At 33.5% G+C, this 22,566-nt stretch overlaps 1 protein-coding gene across 1 annotated transcript; it reads right to left on the reverse strand.

Annotated features, from left to right (window-relative positions):
- Positions 1-8,508: 8,508 nt before the first annotated feature.
- LOC133302095 (DNA-directed RNA polymerase IV subunit 1) lies at positions 8,509-21,997 on the reverse strand (the record flags this gene model as incomplete). Its single annotated transcript, XM_061501823.1, is given in 17 exon segments — positions 8,509-9,184; positions 10,228-10,339; positions 11,583-11,830; positions 12,458-12,595; positions 12,695-12,868; positions 12,968-13,227; positions 13,734-13,864; positions 15,049-15,060; positions 15,115-17,390; positions 17,479-17,574; positions 17,691-17,849; positions 18,518-18,733; positions 18,844-18,897; positions 21,249-21,373; positions 21,478-21,601; positions 21,769-21,966; positions 21,968-21,997. Coding segments are annotated over 17 exon segments (4,524 nt in total), but the record flags the coding sequence as incomplete, so codon positions are not given.
- Positions 21,998-22,566: the final 569 nt, after the last annotated feature.

Consider the following 22,566-nt stretch of genomic DNA (forward strand, 5'->3'; position numbering starts at 1 on the left):
TTGTGTCAAGAAATTCAAGTTTAATCGGTTAGTTTTTATGTTATAATTTTAGATTTTTTTGTTGAATATGGCTGAACATAGTTATATGGTACCATATAATTATGATGTGTTTTGATGTGTATTTATGATATTTAATGGTTGTGGAGTTGAAAGAAACAAGTAGAAATTATTTGAAGTTGTTAAAGGTTCACAAACCTTAATAGGAGGCAAATATGTTCCCTATTTTGTAAAATTTATATTTGGAGTTGTAGGACTCCAAATTAAGCGTGGTTTATTCCAAATTAAAGATCTACATGTCTAATGTAACATATCAAAAATTTAACAAGATCTGAGGATAATTGAAGTTTTCGTGAATTAATAAGTACATGATGTTTAGGTTGGAATATCTAAGTTGTCATTTCAGTTTTGCCTTGAATAATTGTCTGAGAAGTTATTTCATGTAATGTTAATGAGGAATTATGATTAGTGCTTCGTCACTTGATGTTTTATATGGTCAATTGTCATGAGAAAATTGGAAAAATATATAGTAACCCTAACCCTAACAATTCAGCCATGCATGATTTCTAGGAAATCAAAAGTATGATTACGGCGATGTCCATAATCCTAACGATCATCAATTATATTCAATCAAATCCGAAAAGATATTATCAAAATCAAAATTCTTATCAAAGTAATAAAATTAAGAATTTAAATTAGGTTATATCCAAAATAAAATAAAATTAAAATACGCAAGTAATAATAAAGAGTCAACAGATAATACATTAAGTCAAATCAAATCTCATCACAAATCATTATTAAAATCAAATATCTTCAAGAATCAAAGTCAAGAATTACACACGAATTAAGCGGGGATAAAATTAACGTTGTGTCCTGCAACCTAAGAAAAAAAGAAAAAATTATCATTGAACCTATACATATAAACATATCATTACTTCACATTCATAAGAAAATTTACCTAAATGACTAAATCACACTGCAATGGCTTCCTTCATACTTTCCTTTCTCTACGCTATTCTTCCTGTCTAAGAATCCGACATCGACTTTGACGACAACCACGACACAAGCGCAGATCGCATCATCTTCAGTATGTCCGATAACAAAAGCTATGAGCGGAAGAGCATGTTCAACGAAGATGCATGATGTCTTGGTTCTTCTAACAATTGGCTCATTGTCTTACACATGGATGGTTGCCCTTTTTTTTCATCCCTCCTTTAATTCTTTCATTAAGTTGCCACAATTTCCCCATATATTCTTGGCTCCCAAAATCACCCATTCCTATTTTGCCGAAGACTTAAGGAAAATCTTTGTAAACAAATTTGTGTTCATGGGTTTTGCCTCTCCTTCGCTCTACTTTCTTGCCATATTATATGGATACCAATGTAAGCTTGTCTTTTGTATTGCTTTTGGTATGAACTTTCTGATGCAAAGTGTTGTTATTGTAACATTGTGTTCTGCAACAATTATCTTTATGCTTTGGCAACAGACGATTCTGTTGAAGGATGAAATATTTGTCATAAAACTCCAAGAAAGGTCTTAGATGTAAAGCCAACCATGAAGAAAGATGAGGAAGAATACAAAAAAATTTCAAGAGATAATCTTTCAACCCAAATATACTTGGTGATATCAAAGGGAAAATTTGTGTTGATGAAGAGGTATATTGGAAATTTCTTCAACTTTAATGGGGTGGTAGTAGATGAAACATACACTTTATTATCACTTGGTGTTACACCATACACTTACAGACCAAAGCATTTTATTGTGTATAAACTTAACTTTGGAAAGATCAAGTGAGAAAAGAAAAGGATTTTACCCGATCAAGCTCTATTTGTTGACACCAATGAGTCTAAATAAGTGTCTGCGACTTTATTAGGTGTCAAGCGAGCTCCATTTATTTCACAATTGATAAGTTGGAAAAGATGGATTTGGATTGGTCTTGCGGTTTTAATAAAAACAACCAATAAAAATCCTTATAGGTCAAAGTAAATGTTAAGTTATCAAACTAAGCTTAAATACTAAAGTACTATATATCATACATGTGCAAGTCGGTTCATTCTCTCCATTTTGGCTCCTTGACCGACCTAAGAAGAAGAAAGACAAATGGTTAGCAAGTTAGATAATTCAATTGGTTAAAAAAATAAAGAAAGTCAACAAAAGTGGCTAGTTTAACTTTTAATTGTCTTTAGGTGTTTTCTTCTTATTTCTTCTATTTATCTTCAACCAATTACTACATCTTTTCTCCTCCATAACCAGCCACCATTGAAGAATTTTGAGAGCTTATTTCATCTATTTCTATTCACTTTTAGATAAAACCTATTTCACAAAAAATGTTCGTTGAAGCTTAAGGAACAAAACCCTAAATTTTGCTTCTCCAAAGAAGCCTTCAGTCTTTTGATTTCTATTCTTAAAGACCACGACATAGTATTGTTCATAGGTCCAAAAGTGAGTGTTTTAATGGTTTATAGCTTGGAGAATGATCTCAATGTGATTTGGAGTTCATTTGTGTCAAGAAATTCAAGTTTAATCGGTTAGTTTTTATGTTATAATTTTAGATTTTTTTGTTGAATATGGCTGAACATAGTTATGTTGTACCATATAATTATGATGTGTTTTGATGTGTATTTATGGTATTTAATGGTTGTGGAGTTGAAAGAAACAAGTAGGAATCATTTGAAGTTGTTAAAAATTCACAAACCTTAATAGGAGACAAATATCTTCTCTATTTTGTAAAATTTATATCTGAAGTTGTAGAACTCCAAATTGAGCGTGATTTGTTCCAAATTAAAGATATGCATGTCTAATATAACATATCAAAAATTTAAGGCAATTTGAGGATAATTGGAATTTTCGTGAATTAATTAGTACATGATGTTCAGGTTGGAAAATCTATGTTGTCATTTCAGTTTTGCGTTGAATAATTATCTGAGAAGTTATTTCATGTAATGTTAATGAGGAATCATGATTAGTGCTTCGTAAATTGATGTTTTATGTGGTTAATTATCATGAGAAAATTGGAAAAATATATAGTAACCCAAACCCTAACAATTCAGCCATGTATGATTTCTAGGAAATCAAAAGTATGTTTACGGCCATGTCCATAATCCTAACGATCTTCAATTATATTCAATCAAATCCGAAAAGATATTATCAAAATCAAAGTACTTGTTTGGTTAAAGGTATCTTCACTGCTTTATCATCTCTTACTGGGGGATCATAGTAAACAACTTCCTCTTCATTTGCTGGGTTTTTGAGGTGATGCTTCTTGTAAGCTGCAACAAACACTTGTGCAAAACCAGAAAATATGCTCCCTTATGTTGGAAGGTAAAAATAAGTTCTTGTTCCTGGAAAAAATGTGATTATTGTACATAACATGAGAAGAGCTAGAATCCCAAAACTCATTACCCATTTTTTGTTTTGGATGTAAACTATTATAGTATTATTGATCAACATGACCAGCGTCTGTGTGGTGTAGTACCAATTTAAGAAACTGCTAACTCATTTCCTTCCATCAGGGGAAGTTGTGTCAAATTGATCAATGACAAAGGGAATATTGCATAGTCTAATTCAACATGTGCCTCTACCCAGCAAAGAAAGCCCCAAAATTAAGATGTCAATCTGATTAGAAATTGGGGGAACACATGCTTGGTGCCGAGAAGAGCAACTTGGAGGATGAAATTGTGGCACCCATGTGTTCAGTGTTAATGTCACCCATGCTTCTCCCCGGTCGACAGCACTTCGGTTGTGTGACGCGGATTATGCACAGGTAGGGTGGGGAAAAATAATTTCTAATGTTTACTTTAATCCTAAAACAAAATAAAACTAGTCACAAAAAATATACTTTACTTCACTAAGCATCGTAGTCATTTAGCTAAGCATGCTAGTTATTTACGCAAAACGCAAGCAACAATTGAAGTAAAGAGATAAAAATATACTTTATTTAACTGAGCATAGTAGTTATTTACGCAAAACGCAAACAACAATTGAAGTAAAAGAGAAAAGGGAAATATTACTCTCATGTGACATGAGAGAATTTTTCTCTCATGCACTCACATATCAAGGGTGTAGCCCACTCTTTATTTTTTTCTCTCTCCTCTAAAATGTGAGTGCAAGAGAGAAAAATTCTCTCATGTTACATAAGACTAATATTTCCCAAGATAAAAATATACTTTATTTAACTCAGCATAGTAGTTATTTACCAATCACTATCTTTTGAAGGTTTGTCAACCCTTCCTCTTGTTTTGTGACTTTTGCTAGAGCTCATTGCACAAAGAGGCCATAGCAGGGGAGCCATATTCCAATGTTGATTATGACTATTATACTGAATGATGCAGCATGAATTTCAAAGTGTGGTCTAAGGTGGCGGTCCATTTTCATGGCCTGGATTATAGGAAAGATTCCTGCTTGTGCCATTGGTATCCAACACAAGATACCAGAAGCCCAGATTGGTATCATTTTAATTAAACATTTGACTTCTTCAACTTGCTGAATGTTGCAAAGCCTCCATGAATTTGTGACCAAACCTTCTGCATTAACTTCATTGTCTTGTATCATAGTAGCTTTGTTTAGAAACCTGTGCAAAAATCAAAGCTGCCAAAAAAAGTTAGTCCTTAATTAGATGAGCAGTAAATATTAAAATACATAATTGAGATTGAGGTACATTACCTAAGTTGTTTGGTTAAAGGTATCTTCACTGCATTATCATCTCCTACTAGGGGATCATTGTAAACAACTTCCTCTTCATTTGCTGGGTTTTTGAGGTGACGCTTCTTGTAAGGAGCAACAAACACTTGTGCAATACCAAAAATATGCTCCCTTCTGCTAGAAGGTAAAAATAAGTTCTTGTTCCGGCAAAAAATGTGATTATTGCACATAACATGAGAAGGGCTAGAATCCCAAAACTCGTTACCCAGTTTTTGTTTTGGATGTAAACTATTATAGTATTATTGATCAACATGACTAGTGTTTGTGTGGTGTAGTACCAATTTAAGAAACTGCTAACTTCTTTCCATCCATCAGGGGAAGTTATGTCAAATTGATCAATGACAAAGGGAATACTACATGGTCTAATTCCACCTGTGCCTATACCCAGCAAAGACAGCCCCAAAATTAAGATGACAAGCTGATTAGTAGTTGGGGGAACACATGCTTGGTGCCAAGAAGAGCAACTTGGAGGATGAAATTGTGGCACCCATGTTGTCAGTGTTAATATCACCCATGCTTCTCGCCGGACGACAGCACTGCGGTTGTGTGACGCGGATTATTCACAGGTAGGGTGAAAAAAAATTTATAGTTTGATTTTATCCCCAGATAGTCCAATTTGTAACAGTTATGCTATTCGTAAAACTATATCCAAAGTAATACTAAATATTATTTTCGGGTAGATATTTGATCATTAATTATGGTCAAGGGTTGTCAAGTATGGAGTCTGTACAGGTATGGGACTGTAAAGATCATAAATAGAAAAAATACGTTATGTGTGGCAAGTTACGTAAAGTAAACATAGCTTTGTTATTACCATATTGCATGTTAACAAATCGGCTCGAGACAACATTACATTCTCCAAACAAGACAACCCATAGAAACTAAATAGAGAGATTGTACTCTACACCCTCACTCTCGCACACCAAAAATCACAATCAATCAGACACACCATGAAACGTACTCTAGAAGCTTCCTTATCCCAATGCTGGATCCCAACCTCGCTGACTCTATGTACTTGCACTCACTAATGATTGCTCTATTGGGACATAATTAACTATTATTTTTAATTTTATTAAAAAATTAGTCTACTATAGTCATGTATGATTCCAGTTCCAGATGTATTTCATTAGATTTAATATAGTATATATTTCTCAAATATTTAAAAAGAGGAAAAATTTGATTACGCATTTATTGTTATATGATTTTTTTTAAAATTTAACATGCAATGTTAATTTAATTGATATTTATAATTTAACAAATACATACATATTGTGTTTTTTTTTAAGACCTGATTGTATAAGACCTGATTGAATTTTAATACTATCCAACGTTTGGTACGGTATTGTATAAAATAATATATTGTATAAGATAATATCATCTAGTATTTGATAATGCACTGTATAATACTATATATGATAAAAATAAATATTTTTTCTAAAAATATCCTTTAATAAAGAATTTATATAATTCTTCAAAAAATGTCATATGATATTAATTTTTATAAAAATTTATTGATCAGTGTGTCCAAAATATAAATTAATTTTTGTAAAAATAAAAATATTCAATATTTTAAAAATTAGTATATTGAAAAAATAATTTTTATTTTAATAGATTAATATTAAAATAACATATTAATTTTTGAGAATTACATTGGTCAACGATGTTAATACATCAATTTCTTATCAGGCCTTATCCCTCACCCTTAGGCCGGATTAAGTTATACATCGTTTTGATGTATTAAGGGATTATGCTGTATAAACTTATACTATACGATGGTCACACCAAACAACTAAAATGTCATAATGTATAGTATAAACTTATACTATCATGTCTTAAACGTCACACCAAACAGGCCCTAAGTTCAATAATATAATGGCAAGTCCATTTTTTAACTGTCATATCACTTTTAGTAATTAAATAAATTTCTAAACTAAAAAAAAAAAAAAGAAAGAGAGTAAATACTCTTTTTGGTCCTCAGCAAATTTCATGATGCCCGCTTTAGTTCCTAGCAAATAAAAAAGCTATTCGTGGTCCCTAAGAAATTCAAAATGAACTCATTTAGTTAAAATCGTGGTCCATCATAAATTCAAAAAAGATCCACATTAGTCTTCAAAAGGACTAAAATGGGTCCACTTTGAATTTCTTAGGAACCACGAAAAGTCTTTTTATTTGCTAGGGACTAAAGCGAACATAGTAAAATTTACTGATGACTGAAAAAAATATTTCCTAAAAAAGAAAAAGCAGTTCTGCCCCCTCGCACTCTCATTTATTCAGCTTACCACATGCACGTCCACGTGTATTCTCTCTCTCTCGAAGAGTTCAAACTTCACAAGCCCCATTTGGCCCGTTTAGGGTTTGATTTTCGACCAATTAGTATTTGAGGTCAATAAAAAGCACATATGAAATGGGCAATCAAATAATCGTTCAATCAATTCAGTTTCGTGATCCAATTGTGGTGAAATTTTATCAGTGTGACTTTCTGCCAGTTCAGTGCGTAATTCAATGGAATAACCATGACATCGATATAAGATTTTGTTTGATATGCACTAGAATTGCCAACAAGTAAACATTGAGTACACTCTAACAGCAATTTCATAATGCATCAAAGATGAAATATGAAAAGAAAATAAGAAGAATTAGAAAATGAGGTTGTGGAGTAGATTAAAATGATTTGAGTTAGACGAAGAACAGCAATCACAGACTCCTTTTTTATTTTTTAAATTTGATATTTATTTTAATTACTGAAAGTGATGTAGCAATTAATAGAGATGAATCAAGAAAGTATTAAATGTCAATATAAAATCCCTTTAATAACTAATCTCTTGAATAAACGTAACAGTTTATTAATATGAACTGTATGAAAAATATTTTTATTCAGAATGTATTAAAAAGTTACTTAACGATACAAATTTAGTTTAATTTACACCGAGGTTAATGAGTATATGAACATTGAACGCATAAAGATTGATACAATTATATCGTTCAAAAACTTCTTTTATCCTAAAACGAACACTTTCGGTCAATCTAAGCCTTCAGTAAGGTATTTTAATTACAAGTTACGTAGAACTTGTAAGTAAGATTTAAAAAGAAGATAAACAAGCATAAACAGGTGATCAAATTTTTTTAATGATTTATTTAGAAAGCAAAGTTGCAATAATTTTAACTCGTTTGAATAGAGCATAAAGCAATCTAAGGTTAATGTGAACTGTATTAATATGCTTGTACGCAATATCCCTATTTTCAATCCAACGGTGAACTTTTTATAAAATTCATTGTATAAAAAGTTTTCATCAGTGTCAGATTAATTTCACCAGTGTTAAAAGGATGGCCTCTATATTTACGTTAAATACAAACATAATTAATGTAAAACTTTATAAGCACGGTTTGCATAATATAAACTTCCAATATATTAGTATTTTTAAGTGAAGTACATCCTGCACAAAACACAAATTAACGAAAACTTTTGAGTATGATATGCATGATGTAAATTTTCAATCCAAAGCTGATTTGAGTGAAATACATGCTAATAAGAAATTATCAGCATTGAATTTGTGTGTGTGTGTGTGTGTAGTGATGCAGGAGACAGCAATCGCATTTGAAGGAGGCAGGCTAAACAAATAATACATTAACTGCCACATATTCATCAATACATCTGGTCTGGGGTAAAATCTTTACAAGCTTCTCGTTGCTGCTTCCACTAGATCTTTCTTTGCCTAACGTAATCGGAGGCAAACAAAGTATTAGTGGAAGTAGCAAAAAGAAGCTAAGGTAAGAACCCACTCCATATTTTATCACGAAAAGATAAGCTAGTTGTTAATATTAAAAAAAATGTACTACCATTTGCTTTCAACTTGTATACTCCCTTCTATGCGTCATCTCCTTGTTTCAAAATGTGCGCTGTACAAAATTATCACTTTCATCTTGATTCGCTGCCACTGCTTCTATCAGACGAGATAAATTCATCGAGCTACATTTGAGTTAACTACTACTCAGTCTAGCTTTGAGATAGTATACAACGAAAGAAGGCTCCAAACTATTCACCTTTTAGTTGGATTAATGCCAATGGCATTACTCAAAACCCACAAAAGACAACTGTGCTTCTCTACCATTGATTTGGGACAACCTTTTAAATCAAAGGTAGAAAAACAACCTTGTTTTTTGTGATTGAAGAGTCTTGGCACTGCTATTAACCTTCCAACTGTATATTACCATAATTTCTTCAGAGAAAAACATCACCTCATTTTTTAGTCTATGACTGTCACCAGTTCAAATGCCAGTCACTTATTATGCTTGGACATGCATGCATAAAGATAACTTAAATGTCATCCTTCCCCGACCATTTTTTCTTCTGGCTCTTGGACTTTTCTGGATCAACAATCTCAAGAGCACCAAGAATGCACTTGCGGTAGGAAAAATCTTCAACAGTCCCATCGGTACGTATTATATGGAAACAACGGCTATCCTTATGTTTAGGATGCCATCCAACCTGCGAATAGAAAAGACAAAAAAAAAAAAAAAAAGGCATGGGTAACCACGAGCAAGAGAACTTTATTACACAAAGCATTTAACTAGTAAAATTTTGACATTGGCAAAAGAAGCAAAATTGTCACAATCATCTCTATGTTAAACTTATTAATACGTGAGCGGGTTGCAGTTTAAAGTTAAATAATTTCTTTCTTATAGCTGCTATATCATTAATAGGGGTTTCCTCCAATAAATGTTTTTTTTGGAATGAAATTTTCCTAATAGAAAAGTGAAATAGTAGCTCCTAAATTTCAGTTTAAATATGTTAAAAAAAGAGAAGAAAATGTTCAATTGTACCAAGCAATTTAACTTAACAAACGCAAAACATTTCTCTTCATTCTTCTTATTTTCACAAAACATGGCTGCACCATTTTCATTTTGCTTTTTTAGGGATATTTGGCAGAGTTAACCCAGTGTGAAAACAAATATTTTAGCAACTAAAGTTTTAGAATGAAGAAAAAACAATGCAATATTAGATAAGCTTTTCTACTTTTTATGCAAAATTATCAGGTGGTATGTTCAAAAGATACCGACACAAATAAATTGAAAAATCTCTTGCTGCATCAGGTATCATACCCACATGGGCATCGACAGCACATGGACAAGTGCTACGTGAGATTAGCCCATGCAACACCATTGCAAATGGCCACAAAATTTAGTAGTAAGAAGGAAAAGGAGAAGATTGTAGAAGCCTTATGGGATGCTGGGGAGAGGGGGATTGGTGAGCTTATGCTTGTTTTCGTGACCGCACTAAATTCAACAAGTTCAATAATGTATAGATGTTTACCATGATGTAACATCGACAAAAATCAAATGAACATTTTCAAAGGAATATGTTAAACTGAAGGCAGAGATAATAATTTTCTTCATAGAACATAAATAAAATTTCACGACTTTGAAATTGAAGTGCTCTAGTTAAATAAACATTACCTTTATGCACATGCATGAAGAAACAAAATAAATTTTGGCCTCGCATACAAACCTTCTTCACACAAGCACACATACCTTTATGTCCTGTGGCCCAGGGCCAAGTTTTTCTTTTCTACGAGGATGAAAACGCAAAACCTTCAGCATTGTTACCTTGTCCCACTCACTTAATAGCTGATCAATCGAATACCTACATAGACAACAACCAAAGTAGACAATGATTCTGCAAAACATAGATCTTCAATCATGATAAGGGAACCAAGACAAACAAACACAACTGTTCCCAATAAATATATACCTCAAGCTTAGTAACAATATTCACAAAACAAACAACTACTCGAAAAAAAATTGGATGTAAAGTGACCCGTTAAAACTTTTAAAACTATAAGGACTTACTTGCAAATTCAGTGAAACAATAGGGGCCTAAAAGAATAATTTAACCCTTATTTTAAAAGTCCAATCTCCTGAAACTGGAAGAAGAAAAGGTAAAAACTAAACTTCATTTCAAAATTCAATTATAAAATTGGTTGCCTACCCTGCCCCTAAATTTATGAGTTGAATGGAGAATAAGAAGGATCTACATGGGACAGCCTAGAGGAACATAATAAATAAATAAATGAAACTGCCTTGGTGGTCTGCGAAAGGAAGGAATAATAATAATAATCCTCTATCAATAAATGCATATTCTTTTTTTAAAAAAAAAAAAAAAACCCTCCCAAACCATTTTATCAAGTTCAATTGTATGTTTGAGCCAACTGTATAAACAAATTTATAACCATTCGAAGTTTTTTCCTTGTGCTCCCAACGTAAAATCTATCACTCAACACTCCCTCAGTAAATTATTGATGTTACTAATTAATTTCCAGAGGGAAATAATTAAGATAAATTGATATCAGTATCTCAAAAAAAAAATTGTTATTGATCATACTTAATACAAAACACTGTGATACAGCTACACAGAAAATAAGTTTTTAAAGGACCAATTCTCTCCTAAAAGTTTCAGTTGTTGGGATGAGTCTCAAGGATGGATTTCTATCTCTTAACAAGTTTAATAAAAGATTTCCGTCCAAACAAAGCATGATACTTTAAAAGATTACCCAAGAAGGCAAAGCAGTTGATCTCATTGTACTCAAGGAAAAAATACTCCATGATCTAAATTTTGTTAAAGAATGAAAGAAAGAAAGAAAGAAAAAAACATAATTTAATGAATAATGATGATGCAGCAGAAAATACTTTCGCGCAAGCACCAAAATACAAGAACCCATCATGGCAGGCATACTAATACATACACAACCCTCCAGTTGTGCTATTTAATATAATGCACACTATATATGGTAATATAAACAACACTACATAGAATATACAGTGCTTTATGCCCTTAAATACACAACACATCATATTGACATAGAAAAGTTATATGTGGATTATCTTACTTGTTCAATATGCGCCTTGATGAAACAGTCAGCTTCTGAATATCATTTACAGTCACGAAATTTCTCAAAATGCTTTTCCACTGTTTACTCTCTTTCAAGGCATAACCACCATTTTTATACCTAAACTCAGAACCGCACTTGTCAGATGAATACTTGTGAGAATCAGGGGTATCAATCTTATCATTCAGCTGGTCAAAACTGTCTTCTAGCAGGTTATACACATCTACAGACTTAGCAAGCTCTTGTCCCTGATAAAAGCAAATGTCAGACCATTTTAAATGACAAAGTAATACATGACAACTTGCAAAGTACAAGATAATTTTGTTTATAACCCACAAGCTCTTATAAACCTTTCCTTCCCCAGCACAAACCCAGATAAAATATCCTCAGCTCTAATGCACTTGCATTGTTGCCAGAGAAATAAATAAAATGTTTACTAGAAACAGCGAATTAAGGTGTATGAATTGAAAATGATAATGGAGAAACCAAAGCCATATATCTCTACAACCTCGTGATATAAAAATCAGTGTAAAGCTATTAAAATGCATTACAAATGGCCACATTTGAACGCGGAAACGGTCAATAAGAAAGCCTATAATAAGCACAAAGAGGGTGCTGTATTTTTGTGAGGATTTGCTCAAAAGTTTATGATATAAAGCGAAAAATTTTCATAACTTGAATATGTCAGACATATCAGTTTTCTATTAAAAAAAGACTAAAAGATTTTTTCAGGGCAGGAAAATGTCCTTATACATTAAAACCTTTGCGCAACTGCCTTGGACATTCTTGGGTTCTTTGAAAATAGAATCAATTCAAGATCCATTAAAACATGATTGGAGACAAGAAATTTAACAGATAAAAAACAATAACTTCACCTTCTCTGAATATATGATATCAAACTGTCCACTCGTCCCCATTGAAAGACATTTTCCCCAAGCCAATGCGTCTAGGCTTCCCCGGAGATCATCCACAACTCCAGACTTAGCAGCTTTTATAAAGCAACCACCAGGATTCTGCAATAACATTCCAGCATGAATTATATGGGCTATCATAATCTCATTACATGATAAATCAAGAAGCATTTGACAGGAATGATAAATGTGAAAACTGACAGAAAAGCATGCTTGCACAAAGGGTGATGAAACAGATGCATGTTGTCTTTGCCGTGCCATGCCTTTAGCATTTAATCCCACAAACTCTCCGCAAGCTGAGAGACTATTGGCAACAAGACGCAAATGCTTAGGAAGTATTGACTTGCCAGTATCAGATGTTGCAGATGCCAAATTCTACAGTTAAAACCATATGCTAGTAAATTAAATACATATTGCCATATACTGCAGTTGGAACCTAAAATAAAGGAGGGAAAGTTATTAAACCATACACACATGAAGAAAATATTGCACCCCTGCATCGATTCCATAGGCTGAGCTGAAATGATGAATGTTATCTGGATGACTTCGTGTCCAGTCAATCATATGCATAATCTTGTGACAATGATTTATGAGTACACCCCAGAATGCTCCATTATGACTGTCGGTGGACATCGTAACCCTCAAGTACAGTTCACCAGAAGAACAATTATAAGAATTTGGTACTTTTGACAGATCATTCCAGAGAATTTCAACCTTCGTGATCTCCAGAAATCCTAAAGAGTATTTCAGGAATTCATGATGATAACCGTAAATATGATCATATTTTTACCATAACAAGAAATACATATGCATGCATGTTTTAACCCATATGTCGTAAAACTAGTGGTAAAAATCAATTTTTTATTTTTTATTTTTTATTTTTTTTAAATATCTGACTGATTTTTGGTGACCTGGCCATCTGACTAGGTAGAACTACGTTGATACAACTATGCTTTTAACTTCATTATCCAAAAAAAGAAAAAACAAAATCTTTTAACTCTATTTAACGTCCATCATAGCCAAATGAATTGTAAATTTTTTGTCACAAACATGGAATCATACAAGTTAATACGACCACAAAGAAAAACTATAACTATGCACCAAAACATACTTTGAACTTGAACAACAGTTGAAGAAATGTCCCAGCGTATATCAGCTCATCAAGGTAATTTCTAAAAGGCTAATGTACAAATCATCATTTGAAACTACAAATAGATATTCACATTAGACTATTGCCAACCTTCTATAGCTGTTCCTAGAAGAAAAGGCATCATCAAGTCCCGAACATCATCCAGTTGTATAGAATTCTTAGAGCTTTCAACAATAGTAACAGTGATGCAATCTTCACCCTCCTTTACTTTATCTGTAGAAGTATCTTCACCTTTCTTAGCCATGTAATCTTCACAACACTTCCTGCGATTTCATTGTCTGAGTTAATAGGGATGGTAAAGCTCCAAGCAAGAATAACAATTAATGCAGAAAAAGTTAGAGAGATAATATAAGCAATTTGAATCAACTATTTTGTTAAAAGAAGAAACACATTAGAACAAAGAGAAGATAAATACAAAGACCTCCTTAACTTGTAAATAGAAACAAGCTACAAAAAACAAAGAAAAAGTGAAAAATATCAATGAAGAAAAGCTACCCAATCCCTCAACATATCTGTAAAGGATTATACTGTTTATCACCACTAACAGCTGGCGTCCTTTACATTCCAGCAGGTATTGAGACATGAAGGGGACCCTTGCACAACGTTAGGATTGCCATGTGACCTGGACCTTAAGCATACCACGAACTTTATGACACTAGGTTGCTTTTTTATAAGCCTGAAAAACAGGACCAGTTTTCCCCTATGTAAAAATCTATTTAATCACCCTTGGCTTTGTTCTTTCTTGATCAAAATTGAAACTTATAATTATCTTACCTGTTATATAAAGTCTATGCTGTAAATAGTAAATACACATCTGGTCTACAGAACAATACCGAGCTTAAAAAGTTAAGTTGCAACATGATTGACAACTTTAGTAACAAAGAAACTTCCAAATACCTCTATAATGGTCTCATCGTAATTAAAATATTGAGTACATACTTGATCATCATTATAGATGATCCCCTACTTGTCTACCTTCACTTCTAATTTTCAATCTCTGTTCTCTTCCTTTCTACTATTTAAAAAGTTCTCTGTAGTTCTGTAACAAATTGTATCAAAGCCAGAGAGGTCTTCAGTTATATTTAAAGGAAGTACCAAAATTATAGAAAGTATCAGGGCTTGCATCAAAAGTAGTTGGGTAAATACGTACAACTGTTGACAGTAAGGAAACTAGTAAAACAAATATCATTTTGACTTTGACTTAGCATAGCAGAAGCAACAAAACTGTTCTGGAATCACGACTTAAATAAATTTACAGGAATAACAACTCCAGATGTAGTTTATTGCCTATCTGGATTAACATCCTATGCTCAACAGGCACAGCAAATTAATATAGAACTCTGGGATAGGAGACAGCAGTGGGAATCAGAATGATGTAAAGCATCAATCTTTTTACAGCCTTCATGAACAGTGAAGGCTTCCTCAAGTAACAATAAAAGTTGTTTGAAGCACCAGAACAGAAGAAACTTACTTGCTTGATATTTTCAAACTGGAAAATATGACTTTTGATTTTTTGCTTAGGGAGTCCCATCTCTGGTAAAGAGAGTCAATGATAGAATCCACTTTCAATTTTCTTCTCATTATAATTTCCTTGTCTAAATGAAAATGGCAAACCCAGGGACTGTGTTTTTCTAGGATGCAAGACTGTGGAGTGAATATTATCATGACAGTAGATACAATGTTCGAGAATATCATTCTTTCCAAATAATTCTTAACTTCTAGGGCTGCATACTCAAACCCATTTCTGTGTTTACCAAGTTTCTCAGATAAAAATAAGGACACAGTTTGGGCACCACGTTTTTTCCTTGAACCGCACTCTAGGACGTATTTTAAATTCAGCAAAGGTGATGTTTCAAGCAGACTAACTGGTTGACCCAAAGCGCTGTATGCAGCTTCAGAAATCGCACAAGCAGAAAGTGCTCCAACTGGTTCACCACCTATAGTATATTCTTGAAAACAGCAATCAGAAGATGAGTCCTCCTCAGTATCATAAGAAAACTGAATCAGCTGATTACCATATAAATTTCTGACAGTTCCATCATATGCATCATACAAATCACGCATGAAGAACATAAGTTTGCGTGTCAACGTTCCGGGAAGGTCTGCATTGTCACTAAAAGAGCTATCACGATTTGTCACTGAATGAACAAAACATTCAAATGGATTCAACCCAGTCAGAAAAGAGCTTTCAACCACAGCACATGGAATGTAAGACTTAACAGATTCAAGAGTACCAGAAAACATCTGGATTGAATCAAGCTCCTTCTGACTATTCCAAGCTTCACAAGAAAGTTGATGGGGAATTCTGTATGACAAGCGAACCAGAGAATGTTGCAGGCCAAGGCACATGGAATGTTGTACTAGTTTCAGTAAATTACCTTTGCTTCCAGCCTTAAACATAGCAAGGAAAGTATTGTCCTTAAATGCATATTTGTCAGCTAAACTTTGAATATTGCGAAAAACTTGTCTAAAAGCATCAACTGATGCTTGACTGAGAGCAGCGGATATTTGCCTTTCATAATGCGAACGATCCGCATCAACAGTCATAGCATTTTCATTCTCCTGAAGATGCCCAGACAGAAAATCACAATAATAATCTACCAATAACTGTCTGAAATTACATGCCTGGTCTGCTTCTCGTAAGCCAAAGGAGATCTCCTCCATCATATTTTTCCGTGCATCAGAGTCAGAAGAAAGGTACAAGTCTGAGAGTGAAACACTAAATCCTGTCATTGATAACCATTCACAAAGAGCTTTCTGAGAAGCATACAAGAATTCTAGAGTTTTCCCTTGAAAACGTTCCACAAGACATTGGAAAACATTGTGGTCAGAATCACGCAACCAACCAGAAGCCTCAGAAGAAGATATAAGCTCCCCGTCACTGACAAAAACACCATTTGAAGGAAAATCATAGTCAAACTTAGACGGCAAGAGCGTGCCGAACACTTGCTTGCCACTCCAAAATGAGGTTTTACTTGAAGGAGCTTTTACAATTGCAGCAGGTGTTAATTTTTTACTGCAAAACATTTGAAGCTGCTGCATTTGGTAAACATTTAAAAGGACCCCATCTTCCATCAGCAAATATGCAGCAGTTAAACTATCCTGAGAAAGTGAAAGCAGATTTCTACCACTTTGCCCATTAATCAATTGCTTATCTAAAGCAACCAGCTCATTAAGCTCAACTCTTGCACCAACTGATTGTGGAATATACCCATGAAGGCAATCACCATCAAAATCCCCACGCAGGGGGGAACAACAGAGTGGGTTAATAGATACTACAGAAGATATCGGAAGGACCCTAACCCTGAGAGCAATCATAGAATGTTGGTGAATGGAAGGAGGCCTATTTACCAACACTTTATCCCCATCACCAAGAGGCCTATAAATAATGTCTCCTATTTGTAGATCCTCCTTTTTGTACAGTACAACTGAACGACCCTTTCTGCAGACATTTATTTGTCCCTTCTCTAACAAGTGTAGCTCACAACAATAATGCAATTTTTCTTTATTATGGCTGTTCACATACTCAGAAACCTGCAAACTTTCTGCAATTTGACATGGTATACCAATTTCACCAAGCTCAAGATCTGGATCACCAACAACCACAGACCGGAATGAACTATCATTGCGTTTTCCAAGAACCACATCTTTCATCCATCTCAAACCAGAAGAATTACAACCATTTTCTGCAATCTTTCTTTGTTGGATATCAGTAAAAATATTATGTGGTGTTTTATCAGGATTTAGCTGCATTATAAAAGTAGAATCATAAGCAAAAATCAAACATTTCAACAACATGGCAAAATAAAAAAGGCAAAACGGCTGGGCAGCTTGCCTTAGAGATCCTCAGGCAATCCAACACACGAGAACTTAACTCTTCAGCTGTACCCCTGAAATCAACCAATTTCTTACAAGCCCTGGTCCGGTCATCCTAAAAATATTTAACAAGAAAAAGTATCATAACAAAAATTGGAATTCATGTGACTATACGTGACAGCTTATAAATAAATAAATAGAAAATAAAAGGAGAAAAAGAAATATATTTACATAGCTCAACGATCCTTTTGCTTTGGAAAATGCATAAGGTACTTCTGTCACACGATGACAATTTGGCGTCACCGGAAAGCATTCAAGATTAAGCAAATCCGCTCTTCGAACAAATTTTTCAATAAAGTTTGGATCTACATCACTCAACAAAAGCTGAACCTGAAAATCAAAAGGGGAGATATAGAATAATATCAGTATAACACAAGCAGAAAAGCATGACCACATAATAAAAATGACTCAAAATTAAGTTTAGAATATCATAACAAATTCAGGAACCTTTTGGAATAAATGGTATGCTTATACCAGCAGACCTAGCTTCCCAGTCACTCCAAAAAACATCAAAAAGCATTTCTCAATACAGAGGGTCCAATAAAGTAATTAATACAAACCAAGTAATTAAAAACTAACAAGTTTGAATCCCAATATTTGAGTCAACAATGCATGTATTTGGTTGCAATTAAACCCCATACAAATCAGATAAATAATTGTATCTTTCCTGTCCACTTCAAAGCAAGCAAACAAAGATTTATATGATTTTTTTACCTTTTCGAATTTGCATATGCTAAATCATGTATATACATTTATGTGACACAAATTGAAGCTTCGAAGCAGCATGTTCATTAGAGGCACTAATAAGCATTTAAGCTGGAAACAGCACATATCCCCATTCTTTAATCCTATTTAACATGATACAACTATACAATTATGGAACATACTGGTAACCTTCTAGCAAAGACTAAATTTTAATATAGTGCATATTAATATCATACTATCCAAAGGAAAATAATTCAAAACTGCAACAAGTATGTAAAAGTGGGCAATGCTACCTGAAGAGGTGATAAAACCCTTCTATTTACATAATTTTCTTCTTGTTGAGCATCTCTAGGAATAAAATCCCAGTAATCAGCAGGCAATCTTGGCCCCAAAGTTTTCTTCTTCTTTAAAGTCTTATCATTTATTTCAACAATAATTGCAGTTCTTCTGAAGAGATCATTTGAAGAAACTCTGAATTTCATTGCTGGATAACGACCCATACCATTTCCCTGTTTGATGCGCAAGCTGTCTTAGAATCACAAACAACAGAAGAATAAAAAGGAAAAAAAATTCCTTTTTTCCAGAGTGAACAAACCAAGATGAAGCAATGCAAACTTACAAAACAGTATTTGCAACCATTAAGCTGCTTGATTCCAGAGATTAATTGAGCACCCTATAAGAAGATAACTGAATTATCAATAGGAAGTAGATAACAAGTAATAATGAAAATCCATAATGGCAACCTACATAACAACAACAAAGAAACAATGACCAAAAAACTACAGAATGATTTTCTTGGAATAGCTGGAAGCAAAGACCACAGGTAAGTACGTCAGTATGCAGAATTTCTCAGACAATGTGTGATTGCACTTGAGAATCCCATATAACTTAAAAGTTGGGACATTTTGGGAAGGATTTTTAAAAAATAAAAAATAAAAAGAGTTGCCTTATGATCTAGGCATCCCATCCCAGGATGGAAGGTCCAAACTCTCTATTTCTTTTCATGTCTAATTGTCTACTTTACACATGCTAAACAACTGGTTATTGGTTTAATTTTTACACTCTGCTTGGATTTTATTTTTTAGTGGAACGGAACATAACAGAACAAGAGCAGGAGGGCTGGGAAGGGAAAGAAAGGAATGGAGCAAGGCTACTTTCCCCATCTTTGAAAGATTAATAAGGGGACAGAATCACATGCCATTACCATTGTTTGGGAACTAAATAGTAAATGAATGGAACAGAGAACTATCTTATTTTTCTACTCCATTAAATTTTTTAGTTCCAGTAAAACCATTCCTCGTTAAACCCGACTAGCAAGTGTGGGGTGGAGGAAATCCTTATACCCAGCCTTACCCTTGCATAATTGCAAAGAGACTGTTTCCTGGATTCGAACCCATGACCTTTCAGTCATGAAGGAACAGTTTTAATCACTGCTCCGGTTCACCCAAAATTTTTAGTTCCAGTATTCCCAAAAAATTGAGTCTTTGTGGGGAATTCAAAATTGAATTCTTGTTAAAAATATTTCCAGTTTATGAACAATTAACTATTCAACTAAATAATATTGATCATAGAGTGGCTGATGAGTGAGTACTTAAAAAAGGTTGGATCTTCAATCTATTTGTATAGCCGACAAAGAAACATCTTAAAAAAAAAAAAAAAAAAAAAACCATGTCCATAAACCTACAGATAGGACAGGACACAAAGATAAATAAAATACACGCACAGAGAGAAAGTGAAGGAAAACTTTTATTGTGGAAGAGAGCAGAAACAAAAAAGATTAAATTTGGCTTCTTTTAAATGAATAAAACAAATAGGTTTAACTTTTAGTTCATTCAATTAGTAAAAGTATAAAACAAATATTTGTTTTTCTTTGCCTTTTTCTCAAAGCAAGAGGCAAAACGGAGTAGAATATTGGATGTTAGGTTCCCAAGTTGATTCAACACAGTAACCTGTGATTGAAAGAGATTCCTGTAGCCTACATACCTCTCATATATAATTGAAACAGTCAAGCAATGGCTGAAATCAGCCACTTAGTTCAGGCTATAAATGTCAAAGCTGAAGTTCTTTTCATAAAGTATTTTGAACCTTCAATTAAAACACTGATGCTTGTCCCAAGTCAGTATCATAAAATATGGCTGATCCACCGTGTTTCAACATTAGAATAATGTGAACGCAACATTATATAAATTCTATTATTGCAGGAGATAAGCAAAGATAATGATTTAGATACTCAAAGTGACTCCATCTTTAAGTAGCCAAAAAAAGCATGTGAGAGAACTTGTGCATGCACACTGGTTGGAGTGAACTCTTACTATTCCAGACCAAAGAGCAATGAGATTTGATATGAGGAAAAAAATAGAAAAGCTCAAGTTCATGCATACAGTAAAATCAGAAATAATCATTTTTGTGTAAAATTTTGCTCTGATCCTTGTTCATATTTGTTTCTGATTTACACAGTAAATGAAAAGAGTTTTACACTATCAAAGAGCCACATGCTGCTGCCAATGAAAGAACAAATTCAAAACATTAATTAAAAGTGAAAATCTATAGTTACTGCAACCTAATGAGAAGGGACACCATTTTGGCCACTAAAATTGTCAAAGAGTTTTACATGGACAATGTATCACAATTAAAACTCGTAATTAATGCGCAATGAAAATTACACATGCTGTAATTAATGTTTTACTCATTTTTTTGGCTTATCTAGAGCACTGTTATTAAAAAAGGACCAGATCAACCAATTCAACCAGGAACCAAAGCACCAACCAGTCTGGTCTAGTCAATTCACCCGTTAAGCAACGAAAATTTAATGTGTTATGATTCTGTTCTCAACAGAATCATAACTCCTACAGCTACAGCTGAGCTGTCTCCTGACTGTTCTAACAGCAATGCGAAGCAAATTACACATGCCTAATATAATATATTGAACATTTACAATAGCAGTGGACCAAAACCAAATTCATATTTTAATAAAAAAATCAAATTAACTGAATTAGTATTTGGTAGAAAAGTAAAAGTCCTGACCTTGTTCCGTAATTCACGTCGAATAGATTTACATGCAGGGCAAATCTCGTTCAAAATTTGTGCAATCTCTGTCATAAAATATGGATGGAGTATGGTAAAAGGAAATTTGATCACTCCAAAATGACCTGAAATCAAATACTAATCTTTCAGCATCTTTTCTAGTAAATTTACAATGATCATGACAAAATCTCTAAACACATTTTCCATATAATATGTTGTTCATCCACACCTTCACAATGATTTCTATCGTAAACAGCACCACATGTGGTGCACTCAGAAGATAGATTTGGAAGTCCCAAATCAGAACAAGTGACCTGCCCGGCTGCATTTATCTCCAAGGCAGAGAATTTCTCCTGCATCCAATATATGGTCAATAAATTAGAAGGCAATCAGAAAAGATTTATGATTGATAATCCAATCTGCATAATAGGGATTTCTTAGTTAAAAGGTAAACTCAATTTATGCAACCAAACAAGGATGTGCTTCTCAACCCACCCTCCACTCGGTGTTTATGTGTCACACGGTAAATGCATGCCATTTGATCTAATTTCATTGCTAAAGTAACAGTGAACTAATACACAAAGAATAATTAGAAAGCTCATATAGATATAAGATCAAGAATATACTTAACTATATCTGCCTTTGTTAAAATATCGAACTTTATCTCTGTTATGGAAGAAGATGGCACTTTGTGCGCACGAAAGATGTCATCATCCATGAGAACTTGGTAACCTTGCACTCAGCAGAAAATTTCAAGCAGCCTATTCATTTGCAAAGTATTAATAGAGTATAAACTAAATGAGCTTAAAGAACAGGTTAGTAAATAATGCACACGCATACTGTCTAAACCTGAACTTGTATGTTTGTTAGCTTAGTCTAGGTTGCATGAATATGGTTATAGTACCGGTAGGGGTATGACAAAATTTTAAGAACTAAGGTACGAGTATGGGAGGATATATTATAAAATAAAATAAAATAAAAAATCAAATATTAAACAACAACATAAATACCTTTTTCAAGACATTCTAATAATAAATTATTAGGTCCAGCAAGCAAAATTTACTTAAAGAGGACACAAAATTTTAAAGGGTGAAGCAGCAAGATGTTTCAGTTAATAGCAAGACTTTCCATTTTGCATGGACTGGCTTGTATTTGGGTCATACAAGCTCATTGCTATGCTTAACCAAAGATGTGCCGGAACTATTGATAGAAAGGTTTCCCAAAACAGACGAAAAATCACTGATGTAGCCTGTAGGACACGCCGAATTCCCTTAAGATAGAAATTCTCTGGAGTGTCTTACCAAGTCCATAAGACAAG

Source organism: Gastrolobium bilobum, unplaced genomic scaffold (genome assembly GCF_033153095.1).
Source record: "Gastrolobium bilobum isolate Gb01-03AN ecotype WA unplaced genomic scaffold, APGP_CSIRO_Gbil_v1 utg5726, whole genome shotgun sequence".
NCBI lineage: Eukaryota > Viridiplantae > Streptophyta > Magnoliopsida > Fabales > Fabaceae > Gastrolobium > Gastrolobium bilobum.